We start from the raw sequence: 14,636 nt of genomic DNA on the forward strand, positions 1-14,636 counted from the left end.
CTGTATGAGCGGTCTATCCTCTGGTTTCTTCTCCTGCATTTTCTCCAACAGCTTTTGAGTGTCTTCCCCCAGCTCAGCCTCCAATTCTGGTTCGATCACAAAATTCAGTGCCGCAGACAGAGTTGAGCCCAGAGAAAAAACATGGCCCTGCATCCCGGCACAAAGAATAATTCATAATATGAGTGTCCTGTGATCACTTTCTCTTATAAATAAATGTGTGCAATCTGCTGTATTGTACCACTGCAAAGACTTCAGAGAATGTTTTTGAAAATACACTTTTTTTTTTTTACTTCTGGTTTCATGAATCTATGTAACATAAATTTTCCGTACCACTTGCACTCACTAGGGTCGCGGGCATGCCGGAGCCTATCTCAGCTATCTTCGGGTGAGAGGCAGGGTACACCCTGAACTGGTCAACAGCCAATCGCAGGGCATATATAAACAAACAACCATTCGCAGTCACATAAATACCTATGGGCAATTTATAGTCTTCAATTAACCTACCATGCGTGTTTTGGGGATGTGGGAGGAAACCGGAGTACCCGGAGAAAACCCAGGCAGGCACGGGAAGAACATGCAAACTCCACACAGGCGAGGCTGGATTTGAATCCGGGTCCTCAGAACTGTGAGGCGGATGTGCTAACTAGTCGTCCACTGTTCCACCATCTAGTAACAATTAGATAATCTTTGACAGCAATGCTTCTTTTTTAACCTTTATTAGCTATGCTAAAACCAACAGCCATATTTATCAGTCCTCTGCACAGCAGGATTTCAAAAGAAGACAGATGTCAAGTTTGTGGCTAAGGAACCTACTCAAAACATGGAAAGAGCATGCATCTAGCATTTTTTTTTATGTAAATATACAGTACAGCCATTAAACGTAGATAAAATAAAATGAATAAATGTCTATTTCAAATTTCATAAACAGATTTTATGAAAAAACACCACAGCAATGACTCATTAGAATGGATTTAAGGCTGTCTATAAACTGCAGGCCCAAATGTCCAATTCCAAATAAATTCCTATCACTGATCTTTCTTTTATATGTGTTTTTGGTCTGCAATGTATTTAACATGTACATTTACAGTGACACGACCGATACAAATGTGTTTACATACAAGCGCAGATAAACAAATTACATGTAAATAATCATACAAGTGACAACAGTGTCTACACAGAACTTAACAACAATAAAATAATGCAAACATTAATATGTATGTTTAGTTGTCCTGGGCTGAGTGGCGTGATCATTGAGCCACTGCAATTATAAATTATTTTCCATATTTAATGTTGAAAACACTTAATACAATATATTTAGACCATATGTAATTAAGGTTTTGCTTAGATTTATACCAGGTGTTTTTCATGTGTGTTGTTACGGTACAAAACTGACCTATACCCAGTCATCAAATGTCATCAAAATACACTAATCAGTGAAGTATAAATACCCACAACTACCCAAACAACACAAATAAACACGTTACAAAAAAAAAAACTCGCTCTAAACTACAACGAAAGCATATATAGCTAAATATGGTCTAAATAGAGGTCATTAGAGGTTTGTCGGGCTTTACTGTGAATAAGGAAAATATGGTGGACACCTGAATAATATGAAGGTTACCATCATTTGAGGAGAAGATTAAGCCCTGGGAAACCGAACAGCTATGTAATGGTTAATATTTGTTTATTTATTTATGATTGTTTTCTTTCAAGTTGTCACTGCCAGGTGTAGATGGTGTACGTTTAGTTATTTATGTGCAATTTTGTTTGTGCATGTGGATTATTTCATGTGTTCCGTGAAGGTAAACCCTGATATGTGTCGTTTTAAATGTAAATGTAAAGACATTGTTAAAAAATAAATAAATAAATCAGAATTTAGACATTAAATCGGAATTGTGTCACTTAGACCCTGCTGTGTAAACTCTGCCTTGGTTATTCCATATCGCTCACCTCAAATGTGCTGCCTGTGTTGTCAAACTCAGGAGGCACAAATGAACCCTCAGGATCATCTGGAGGACAGAAACACACAAAATGATTATGATAGTTACATGGTCATCTTATTTCTGACTGCAGTACACCAAGTTTGGTGACCATTTTTTCCCTATCCATCATCCATCCATCCACTCATCCATTTTCGATCACGCTTATCCTCATTAGGTTCAAAGGTGCACTGAAGCCTATTCCAGTTGACTTTGGGCAAGAGATAGGGTATACCCTAGAATGGGCACCACTAAATCACAGGGCAGACACTTAATAGACAAACACTACGTCAGACTACTGCCATAAAATCTTGCCTTATCTTGGGCAGACAGTGGCAACACTACATGACATTTATTCCGATAGCACCGTATCCCATCTTTTATGATCAGTGTCACCGGTCAACACGACCAGATACACCCGTTACCATGGTGATGACAAGAACAATAGATCACCAGTGTTCGCGAGCGGGCTGTCCATTCAAGAAGATCATGAGGTATGTTCACATACTTTTAATACGATACGGCTCGCAAGCAGGCAACATAATGTTATGTAGCCTAGCAAGCTAGTGGTAGCACTAACGTTTGTATGTAAAAAAGCCGGCGTTCTGCCGAATCGTGCTCTAAAGCTTCAGTAAACACTGGTTCGTGCGCATGAATAAATGTTGACAACAGCAACCAAGTATGTTGACAACAGCAAGCGAGGCGAAGATGCACAATGCGCTAAGAGATAACACACCGTCATGATTAATGAAATAGACTGCGTTCAGCATGAGCAACTACAACAGGATCTGAAATGTGGGCACTCCTTCTCTAACCACCGTATGTTACCATCACTGAAGTGAAACAATCCAGTCATGAATGTGTGGTGTTTAGGCACAGACTCGTTATATTTTTGCGGGTTCATTTGCTGCATCACAATGCTGTTTGGCTGCTTTCTTTTTTCAGACTGGGAAGGGCAGCTTCAAGAGGACAGTCATTCTTGTGCACCTGCAACTAATCTGTAATCAACTGAGTTTAAAGATCCTGCCAGATGATTCCCACCTCCACGGTTGTTACTTTGGCCTACACGCCTATGTTTAGTGTCACCATTTTGTCTGAGAATTCCCTGTTTCCTTGCCTTTCTTCACCAGTTACTCTTAACTTCTTACCGCAGTGTCCTTCGCCCAGCCTGGCTCCACATTGTCTTCTCAAGTCCCTCCTCTCCTCAACTGATCCAATGACCCCTCAGCACTCGCCCTCAGCTTTCCTGCCTCGCCCAGCAACTCATCCACTCGCTGTTCGCCTTTGCCACGCTCTTGGACTCTTTTCACATGACCTCTTGTGACACATTAAACAAAACCTCCACTCAAACCAGAAGTCTCCTCTTCGCTTTTGGGTCCATATGTAGAGCAATAAAGAGAGCCACTACAGAATCATCTGGCCAGAAAAAAAATTGACCCAGTGAACCCCAGCAATTTAAAGGAAGCCCTCAGTGCCCAAGGAATTTTAGTTGGGAAACACAACCAGCTCCTCCAAAAGGTAATGGACTCCCTACAGACTATTTTACTCAATGTTCAATAGATGAATGCCCAGCTCAACCAAATGAACAAACTCAGTGCTGACCAAGCCCCCCCCCGCGTTGCCTGCTTTTCCTCCTCCTCTGGTTTTATTCCAGAGAATTAGGTTAATGCAGTCATTTATTGCTTAAGTGTAATTTGGTTTTTAATTTACAGCCCTCTAGTTACTCTTCTGATGCGGCCAAGATGACCTTTTGTCTTAATTTATTTTGAGATAAAGCGGGTCAATGGGCTACCGCTCTTTGGGAGAAAGGGTCTCCCATTTTGAGGGAAAGATGCCAGAAATCGTCTTTTTTCACTTGTGTAGGGTTCTCAATCAGTCGCTAATTATTCAATAGATTTCAGGGTTTTGGCCGCAGAATGTGGGTGGGACAAATCAGCTTTAACGGCACTGTTTTCTCTGATTTTGTCGAAGGAAATTAAAAATAAGTTGGCGACCCAAGACGAGCCTCTCTCGAGGTTTGATTTCCATAGCTATTAAACTTGATAATCGCCATAGAGAACGGAGAAGAGAGAGCTGTCAGAAACCATTGACTAGCTCTGCCCCTGGTCCTCTTGAAAGCCCCATTGGGCAGCCCACTTGCACTCCCTAGGCTCCAGTGCTCCCTCAATGCCTGGAGGATTCCATGTTGCTCGGCCGCACTCGTCTGACCCCACGGAACAGCAGCGGCGCATGAACAATAGGTTGTGCTTTTACTGCGGACAAGCTGAACACCTTGCAGTCACCTGTCCAGTGCGGCCAAAAGACCCAGCTCATCAGTAAAGGAGAGCATGCTGGTGAACCAAATTTCTAATTTCCCTCGCTTTCCCTCCCATTTCACCCTCTTGGCTATCTTAAATTACAATTCAAAGATGATGCCTCTTCCGATTCTTGTGGATTCTGGAGCAAAGGACAATTTCATAGACCAAGACTTTGTTACACAAGCAATAATCCTCCTCGAGCCCCTTGCTGCTCCTAAAGTCATAGAAGTTGTAGAGGGTAGCATAATTTTTCGAGTGACTCACCGCACTATTCTCCTTGATCTCACCATCTCAGGGAATCATCATGAATACATTTATCTGTTCGTCATCATCCCCTCCTTGACCCGTCACCTTATTGCGGTGGAGGGCTTTGTGTGTCCCAATGATCCTAGAAGTTAAGTTGTCTGGGGTTTTATGCCTCTGGCAGGGTCACCCATGGCAAACAGGTCCTAGGTGAGGAACCAGATAAAGCACGGCTCCAAAGGAACCTATGATGAAAAAATTTATTGGATCGCGTTTTCCTTTGCCCGGATGCGGGTCACCGGGACGGCTCTCTGGACCCAGGCCTGGAGGTAGGCCTCGAAGGCGTGCGCCTGATGGCCGGGCCTGCACCCATGAGGCCCGGCTGGGCACAACCCGAAAGGGTAACGTGGGTCCCCCTTTCCATGGGCTCACCACCTGTGGGAGGGGCCATCAGGGTCGGGTGCAGTGCGAGCTGGGTGGTGGCCGAAGCCAGGGACCTTGGCGATCCAATCCCTGGCTTCAGAAGCTAGCTCCAGGGATCTGGAATGTCACCTCTCTGGCCGGGAAGGAGCCCGAGCTGGTGTGTGAGGTCGAAAAGTTCCGACGAGATATAGTCGGGCACGCCTCCACACACGGCTTTGGCTCTGGTACCAGTCCTCTTGAGAGAGGTTGGATTGTCTTCCACTCTTGAGTTGCCCACGGTAAGAGGCGCTGAGCACGTGTGGGTATCATTACTGCCCACCGGCTCGGCACCTGTACATTTGGGTTCACCCCAGTGGACAGGAGGGTAGCATCCCTCCTCCTTCGGGTGGGGGAACGGGTCCATACTGTTGTTTGTGCCAATGCACCAAACGACAGTTCAGAGTACCCACCCTTTTTGGAGTCCTTGGAGGGGGTGGTGGAGAGCGCTCCCGCTGGGGACTGCATTGTTTTGCTGGATGACTTCAATAGTCACGTGGGAAATGAAAGTGAGACCTGGAAGGGTGTGATTGGGGGGAACAGACAGAATCCCCTGTCAGAAGGAGTTTCAACTCCCACCTCCGACAGAACTTTGCTCATGTTCCGGGGGAAGCGGGGGACATCGAGTCCGAGTGGACCATGTTCCGCGCCTCCATTGCTGAGGCGGCCGACCGGAGTTGTGGCCGTAAGGTGGTCGGTGCCTGTCGTGGCGGCAATCCCCGAACCCGTTGGTAGACACCAACGGTAAGGGATGCCGTCAAGCTGAAGAAGGTGTCCTATCGGGCCTTTTTGGTCTGTGGGACTCCTGAGGCAGCTGATGGGTACCGGCTGACCAAGCGGAATGCAGCTTTGGTGGTTGCTGAGGTAAAAACTCGGGCGTGGGAGGAGTTGGTTGAGGCCATGAAGAACGACTTCCGGATGGCTTAGAGGAAATTCTGGTCTGGTCCACCATCCTGCGTCTCAGGAGGGGGAAGCAGTGCATTGCTGACCTTGACTCGGGACGTTGTGAGTCGGTGGGGAGAATACTTCGAAGACCTCTTCAATTCCACCAACACGCCTTCCCATGAGGAAGCAGAGTCTGGGGTCTCTGAGTTGGGCTCTCCTATGTCTGGGGTTGAGGTCACCGAGGTGGTTAAAAAGCTCCTCGGTGGCAAGGCCCCGGGGATGGGACCGGAGGGTGTGTTCCAACTACAGGGGGATCACACTCCTCAGCCTCCCTGGTAAGGTCTATTCAGGGGTGCTTGAAAGAAATATTTAATTATTCAACATTACAATGTCAATGTTCATTATTCTTAGAATTAGAATCAAGTGAATTGTCTTAAAAATTATGTACTTGCATTATTATGCTCTAATATCATTATACTGGCGGCATGGTGGTTAGAGCGTTTGCCTCACAGTTCTGAGGACCGAGGTTCGATCCCCAGCCCCGCCTGTGTGGAGTTTGCATGTTCTCCCCGTGCCTGCGTGGGTTTTCTCCGGGCACTCCGGTTTCCCACATACCAAAAACATGCATGGTAGGTTAATTGACGACTCTAAATTGCCCGTAGGTGTGAATGTGAGTGTGAATGGTTGTTTGTTTCTGTGTGCCCTGCAATTGGATGGCAACCAGTTCAGGGTGTACCCCGCCTCCTACCCGCTGATAGCTGGGATAGGCTCCAGCACTCCCGTGACCCTTGTGAGGATAAAGCGGCTCAGAAAATGGATGGATGGATGGATCATTATACTGTATCAGCAGCATAAAAAAACATCAATGATACTATTGTTTGTCGTGATAGTTTTTGGAAATATATGTCATGGTCTGTGTTTTGGTTTGGGTTGTGTTTAGTTTTGTTCCATGTTTTGTTGTGTTCTATGTTTGTCGTGTGCTCATTTAGTTATTGTGTCCACCTGTTCTCGTCAACCTTCTGCCTTGTGACCAATCAGCTCCCTCCAGCCACTCGTGTCTTGTCCAGGTGTTCCTCGTTGTCTCGTCAATCTGTCTGTATTTAGTTCCCTGGTTTCTTTCACTTCTTGTCAGTTCATTGTCATTGTGGTATGTCGTTGTCAGGTGTCATTGTCTCTCTGTGCCACATCATTGTCGCCAGTTGTCGCTCAGTTATTTCACCAGTCATGTTTTGTTTCCAGTTTTAGCTTCATTCAAGTGTTTCTTTGTTACTTTGGTTATCAGTTATGGGACTTTGTTTAGTTTGCTTTTTCCATGTTGCTTGTTTGCCTTTTTTGGGAATTAAATATAATTTTTTTTTAGACTCCTGCCATGCCTCCCTGCTTCCCTGCACTTGGGTCCTCCACATTTTTGCCTTGCCTTCCTCGCCTTCAAAAACGCTAATTGTGACAATATAGCCATCCATCCCTTTCCCACACCACTTACTGTAATCTCACTAGGGTTGCGGGCGTACTGGAACCTATCCCAGCAGACTCGGGGCGAGAGGCGGTGTACACTCTGAACTGGTCGCCAGCCAATCGCAGGGCACATATAAACAAACAACCATTCACACTCACATACAGTACACACCGACGGACAATTTAGTTTATACAGGCATGTGGAGGCCACAAACACTACTGAGCTTTATTTTGTCTTGTCTTGAGGAATTTCCACTGAAGTTGGATCAGCCTGTGATGTGATTTTCCACTTTTATTTTGCAAATTCTAAAATCCAGACCTCCATGAGATAATAATTTAGATTTAAATTGATCATTTTTACGTTATTTTGTTCTCAAAATGTAATGAATAAAGATTTTCAACTGGAAAATTTCATTCATTGAGATCTAGGATGATATTTTAGTATTCCCTTTATTTTTTTGATCATGTACATACACGTATACTATATGTGTGCGTGTGCTCGCGGTTTGGCACACACGGATTCACCTATTTGCAGATTTATTTATTTTTTTTGCTGGTTTTTATTCATTTTTGGGGGGGAACAAACCCTGAAACCGCTTAATGGCGGTTTATCCCTGCTTTTGGGGTGTTTTATTCTTCCAGGAGCATCTCGGGTGTACATTTTTTTTTTTTTAAGCAATTATAATGGGCATCAATAATCCGCAGATTTTCGCTATTCGCAGTCCGGCCTGTTGCATATCCCCCGCGAATAGGGGGAGTCCACTGTATATATAAACATAATGCCGTGGCCTTGATGTCCACTCACCACTGAGCTGCTCCATAAAGCAAACATTCCCATGTGCGTTGAAGGCCAGTGTGTCTGGGGTGATGCACAAGGTGTGGAAGAGGTGGGAGGGTCGAATGCTCTGCAGGGCCAGGACACACTCTGCACATACTGCCCACACGTCCTCCTCAGACAGACAGCGATCTCGCAAAGTCAGGATGTCTGCCAGAGACACATTCTCCTGGAGACAAATGCTCATAATTATGTCCACATAGGCAAACACAAGTCTCAATGAAAGCATTGAAACACATGATTTTTACTACCAGTAGTTTTCTAAATGCTAAATATTCTGTATTGTAGTTGCAGTTGTAGTTTGCAGTGGAGCTATACTGTATCACAATGAGAGCTTTTCTAATAGTTTGATTATCACAGCTCTCAGGATGTTGCGCTAAATTTCTATACCACAGTAAACCAACAACCATAATAATAAACATATTGTAAAATGAATACATCTCTGACAGTGTTGACCAAAATTGAATATAATGATCTTTGTAAAGTCACATTATTTAATACAGCTCTTGTATTAGATATCTTTATATTGTGCAAGTGGTCATAATGTTGTCATGTGATTGGCCAATCATATAGATCTAAACAGATACAGTAAGCTTAGTGAGCAACATTTTTTCCTGGTAAAAATTTATTTTATCTGCAACAAAAATAACACCATGAATGCAGTGACAATCATCCAAAGAAATAAGTAGATATAGCGAGGCGACTTTTATATATTATCTTTTTCGAAAGTAAAGCTTTAGTTATTGTAATGTCAATTAAGGGAACAGAGAAATAGGTCAATTCCAAGTGAGGGAAAAATTATATTAGATTAAAATCAGTGAGGGCAGCACAGTGGTGGTCAGCATGTGTGCCTCACCTGTGTGGGTTTCTTCCGGGTAATATGGCTTGTTTTCCGCATTACAAAAACATGTGTGCGAGGTAAATTGATGAGTCTAAATTTCTCATATGTGTAAATATGAGTGCGTGAATAGTTGTTTGTTTATATATGCCCTGTGATAGGTGACCAGTCCAAGGTGTACCTCGCCTTGAGCACAAAGTCGACTAAGATAGGCTCCAGCTCACCAACGACCTAAATGAGGACAGCGGTACAGAAAATGGATGAAACGATTAAATTAATTGTAACAGCAAGCCCCACTGCTAAAACTGGCGAATGCTTCTTGAACATAGAATGTAGTATTGCTATGCTACAAGCAGAAAATATTGAATTTTATTCAATAAAAAGGCCATTTGGCACAGTGTTCACCACATCCTCCACAGGCACACCACACCACAGAGTGATTCTACGCACCCACACAGTAAAGTGAGTCATCTGTGAGCAAATGTTTACAAACAGCTTTAGTTTTCACGGCTAGTGCATTCAATATAAGCATCTATACTGATTAGGCCTTCTGTTGTTGTTTTTTTCTTTTTCAAATACAAAAGAGGCGGCACGGTGGTCGACTGGTTAGAGCGTCAGCCTCTCAGTTCTGAGGAGCTGGGTTCAATCCCCGGCCCCGCCCGTGTGGAGTTTGCATGTTCTCCCCGTGCCTGTGTGGGTTTTCTACGGGCACTCCACATCCCAAAAACATGCATGAATTGGAGACTCTAAATTGCCTGGAGGTGTGAATGTGAGTGCGAATGGTTGTTTGTTTGTTTGTTTGTATGTGCCCTGAAATTGGCTGGCAACCAGTTCAGGGTGTACCCCGCCTCCTGCCCGATGATAGCTGGGATAGGCTCCAGCACGCCCGCAACCCTAGTGAGGAGAAGCGGCTCAGAAAATGGATGGATGGAAATACAAAAGATGCTCTTTGCATTGATTCAGGGTTTGTGTGTGGTGAGGGGAATGGAAGCATCACCACAATTGACACATCCTTCACCTGGTATATGTAACTTATTATTATTTCTCCCATAACGTTATTACATAAAGTATATAATAATAGCATAATGTGTATCTCAATGCATGTTCAGCTGTCACTGAATGGGTCCCATTCAAAGTGACCTTCACAGGCATGAATCACAATTCTGTGTTTTGCAATTAGAATACATTATTCAGGTTACTGTGCATAGTGAAAATAATAACTGATGTGATCTTATAGGATGATCACAGTTATTGGGCACAAAAGTGCTACTTTAAACAGCAGCAGCAACACCATAAATAGACAGTTTCCCTTGAGAACCATACAAAGAAAAGTAAAAAAAAATCCTATACGCTGCCCTACATAAATTTGAGTATCCTGGTGAGAGTGGTCACGGGCTTCTGTGTGAGCAGTGAAAGATACTGCAGAATTCACAGATGGTGTGCGATTTTACTGTGCAAGCGTGTTGGTGTGAGCCTTCGTGGACTTGTTAAGATGGGAGTTATCTTTGGCGGCTGGGCTTGAAACAATCAGTGGAGTCATACATCAAAATGTATCCATCCATCCATCCATTTTCTGAGCCGCTTCTCCTCACTAGGGTCGCGGGCGTGCTGGAGCCTATCCCAGCTGTCATCGGGCAGGAGGCGGGGTACACCCTGAACTGGTTGCCAGCCAATCACAGGGCACATAGAAACTAACAACCATTCGCACTCACAGTCATGCCTACGGGCAATTTAGAGTCTCCAATTAATGCATGTTTTTGGGATGTGGGAGGAAACCGGAGTGCCCGGAGAAAACCCACGCAGGCACGGGGAGAACATGCAAACTCCCCACAGGCGGGGACGGGGATTGAACCCCGCACCTCAGAACTGTGAGGCTGACGCTCTAACCAGTCGGCCACCGTGCCGCCTCAAAATGTGTGTGTGTGTGTGTGTGTGTGTGTGTGTGTGTGTGTGTGTGTGTGTGTGTGTGTATATATATATATATATATATATATATATATAGACACACACACACACACACACACACACACACACACACACACACCACTTCTCCTTACAACCATTGGCACTCACACCAATGGCAAATTTAGTTTTCAATTCACTTAACACGCATGCTTGCGTGCATGCTTGCACCCCCACCCCTCTATTACGTGCACAAATGAATACATACCTGACAATAACAATAGTTGCTAATGTGTAGTGACATATGCAGCACATTACATTGAAACCTCAATGTAGTGCAGGCAGTGGCACCAACTAAAAAAAAGGTCGTGGTTAACATGAGAACCAATGCCGAAGAATGTGGACACAATTATCGACAGACACTGAAATCACATAAACCTCTAATTATATGTGGTAAGACGGAGAGATAATAATTATGTTTATATTGGGAAATCACTTCGGGGATGGCCGTAGTTCAAAAGGCAACCTGTTTTAACGCGACTAGCCCTCCGTTATGGGTTGTAACTGATGTCGTGCGAATATAAATGTACTACCAAAGCCAAGTGTGAACTGCAAATGTAAATTCTGTGTGATAACATCCGCGGCAACGTACCTCATCCTCGAGGAGAGGAGGCAGATGGTCCATTTCATAGTATGCGTCTCTCCACGAAGTCCCCATTGCGGCAACTTAGTTCGGCCGAGGGAGAGAATATTACTGGCACAGACAACGGCGACCGCCGTCACGCCGGAGCCCCCCCCAACAAACCCCCCCTCGGGCACAGACAGCAGGCAGCACTTGAGTTCCGGCCGAGCAGCTACCATCGATATTGGCCACTCAGGTCCAAAAACCACCCAGTGAGGCTGAGACGAGGACGAACACTGTCATGGCGTTATTTCAAAATAAAAATCGGAAAGGAAAGGGCACACCGCAGTGGTTCTCCAAGTGTGGTACTCGGGCTCTCTCAAGTGGTACGCAAAATAATCTCTCAATTAAGTACAAATAAAATTCACATTTAAACCATGAACCATATTCAAACATATTACAAGGAAGCTTTGTAGCTATGCATGCAATACTGTACATTTTGTTTTTTTAAAGCACAGTTCAGTTGTATTTAACTTTTAAATATTGTACAACACATTTGCATTTATTCTTTGAGAACTGTTCATTTTTCAAAAGGAAAGTATGATTTTTATTTCATCCATCCATCCATCCATCCATTTTCTGTACCGCTTATCCTCACATTAAGGAGTATTTTTTCCTATATTTCAGCGCAATGTTAATATTCACAACTGTGTATACTGTTAAGAGTATGCTTACAATAATAAACACAGGAATCATTTTTTTAATGAACACTCAGGCCTACTACATTACTGTAATGTTGGCCAATATGGTGTTACATGGAGAGCCAAGTATTTTTGGAGGTGGTACTTGGTGTAATAAGTTTGAGAACCACTGGCAGACAGCAGGGGCGTGGCTAGGCCTATTTTAAAGGGGCTAATGCCCCCCCCCCCCCCCAAAAAAAAAAAACAAAAAACTCTCAAGTGCCCCCAAAATTATTTGGCAGTATGTGTTTATGGCGAAGTTTTATTGTCTTAGCCCCCCGTAAACAGTTCTGTTACATCAATTGACAAAGGGAAATCGGTGGCTTGGCGATGCTGCCTCCACGAGTGAAAAACAAGAAAACCATTCAGTGATGGTGTGAATGTGAGTGTGAATGGTTGTGTGTCTCTATTTGTGTCCAGCAATGCAGGGTCTAGTCTAACTTTCGCCCAGTCAGCTGCGATTGGTTCCAGCTCCACTCCCAACCCTAAACAGGATCAGCAGTAAATGAAATGGATGGATGAATGCATAAATGTGCACAAAATGTTCACATTATTCTTTTAGTCTTTTTTTTATCAACACATATTTGTACATCTTTACTTGGTTATAGTTGTCTTGACTGCAGACAATTATTAACGTGATTAAATGGGATTGTCTAATTCTCAACAGGCGGCACGGAGGCCGACTGGTTAGAGCGTCAGCCTCACAGTTCTGAGGACCCGGGTTCAATCCCCGGCCCCGCCTGTGTGGAGTTTGCATGTTCTCCCCGTGCCTCCGTGGGTTTTCTCCGGGTACTCCGGTTTCCTCCCACATCCCAAAAACATGCATGAATTGGAGACTCTAAATTGCCCGTAGGCATGACTGTGAGTGCGAATGGTTGTTTGTTCTTATGTGCCCTGCAATTGGCTGGCAACCAGTTCAGGGTGTACCCCGCCTCCTGCCCGATGACAGCTGGGATAGGCTCCAGCACGCCCGCGACCCTAGTGAGGAGAAGCGGCTCAGAAAATGGATGGATGGATGGATAATTCTCAACAAAGCAACATCCCAAAATATACCAAATTAGTTTTAAATAGTAGTAATAGCAAAACATTTTGTTCTATAACTTAATTGTAATATTTTTGTAATTATTATTACCAATCTTGTAATGAATACAAATACTTTGTTACTTAAATAGAATTTCCATGTATCTGTACTTTACTTCTTTATTTATACTAGTGGCAACTTCAGATTTCTTTGCTCCTTTGCTGTTGTTTAAACTTTTAACAACTGGAAGCAACACCACTACATTTCCTAAGCAAAATGTATACTTTTCTCCAATACATGTCCCCTAACCATCTTCAAGTTCAACTTTATTAGGGTCCCCATTAGTCTTCAACCAGGCGAAGACTATATTGTTCCTGGAATCCAAATTAAAACAAAACATTGAAACTTACATAAATACAATGAATAAACAATAACGGAAAGACAATAATCTACATTTTCATTAAAAAAAAATAAAAATCAAAATAACATATTGGTATTGGGCCGATAAGGGCCTTATTTCAGTGTATCGGGTGCTCTGAAAGTTGCCGAAACCAGGCACCGATACTTAAGCCAAAAAAATCTGACACTGAGTAAGTCCACCCCGTGAGTAGCTAAAACAATTAAACTGTTCAATGACATAAGACATGAACCACAGAGCACAAAGCAGAATAGTCTTCAACTCAACGCAACTTTATTTGTATAGCAGTTTAACACTTTCTGAGCCCCATGGACTTCCCCAATACATGAAATTGCAACAGAAAATGCACATTTTTAGTGAGGCAGCGAAAGGCATTTATGTGCAATAATCATGCTGTCTAATCAGCAGCTTGATGGATTATCTCAGAAAAGGAGAAGTGCTAACTAACAGATTTAAATAGATTTTTGATTAATATTTGAGAGAAATCACCTGTGTACATAGAAAGTCTTAGATCTTTGAGTTCAGTTCACGAAATGGGACCAAAAACTAAAGTTTTACATTGATAAATTTGGTCAGTATAGTTCTTGTTTGCTTTCAGTCACTACTTTTTGTATAAACACTTTTCCATATTGATTTCCGGTTGTATTTGAATATATTGTGTGTTGGCAATGGGAGAAATCCTGTCGGTTTACAGCAACTGAGCCTGGGTGAGATGCTGGCTGTGTAGCAGTGAGATGCTCGAGCCAGGCAGAACATGGAAGGGAGGGGTTGGGGTCACTTTTAGATTTTGTCGACTGTTCATCATGCCATGTTGAAATAATAGGAAAATAAAGTTTCTAGAACAGCAAGGCCATTAATGTGATCGCATTCTGGCATATCCCTTGTATGACTTATTAAGAAACAAGCAGTGGATTTGATCCTTGTTGGTTTAGTGGGAATCAA

At 43.5% G+C, this 14,636-nt stretch overlaps 1 protein-coding gene across 1 annotated transcript in view; it reads right to left on the minus strand.

The window, feature by feature from the left end:
* Positions 1–11,708, minus strand: part of LOC133485906 (kinase non-catalytic C-lobe domain-containing protein 1) — a 49,211-nt gene extending 37,503 nt beyond the window's left edge. The window contains 4 exon segments of the mRNA XM_061790295.1: positions 1–147; positions 1,951–2,009; positions 8,124–8,322; positions 11,546–11,708. Coding sequence (XP_061646279.1) covers positions 1–147; positions 1,951–2,009; positions 8,124–8,322; positions 11,546–11,611 — 471 coding nt within the window. The 5' untranslated portion in view covers positions 11,612–11,708.
* Positions 11,709–14,636: the final 2,928 nt, after the last annotated feature.

Source organism: Phyllopteryx taeniolatus, chromosome 11 (genome assembly GCF_024500385.1).
Source record: "Phyllopteryx taeniolatus isolate TA_2022b chromosome 11, UOR_Ptae_1.2, whole genome shotgun sequence".
NCBI lineage: Eukaryota > Metazoa > Chordata > Actinopteri > Syngnathiformes > Syngnathidae > Phyllopteryx > Phyllopteryx taeniolatus.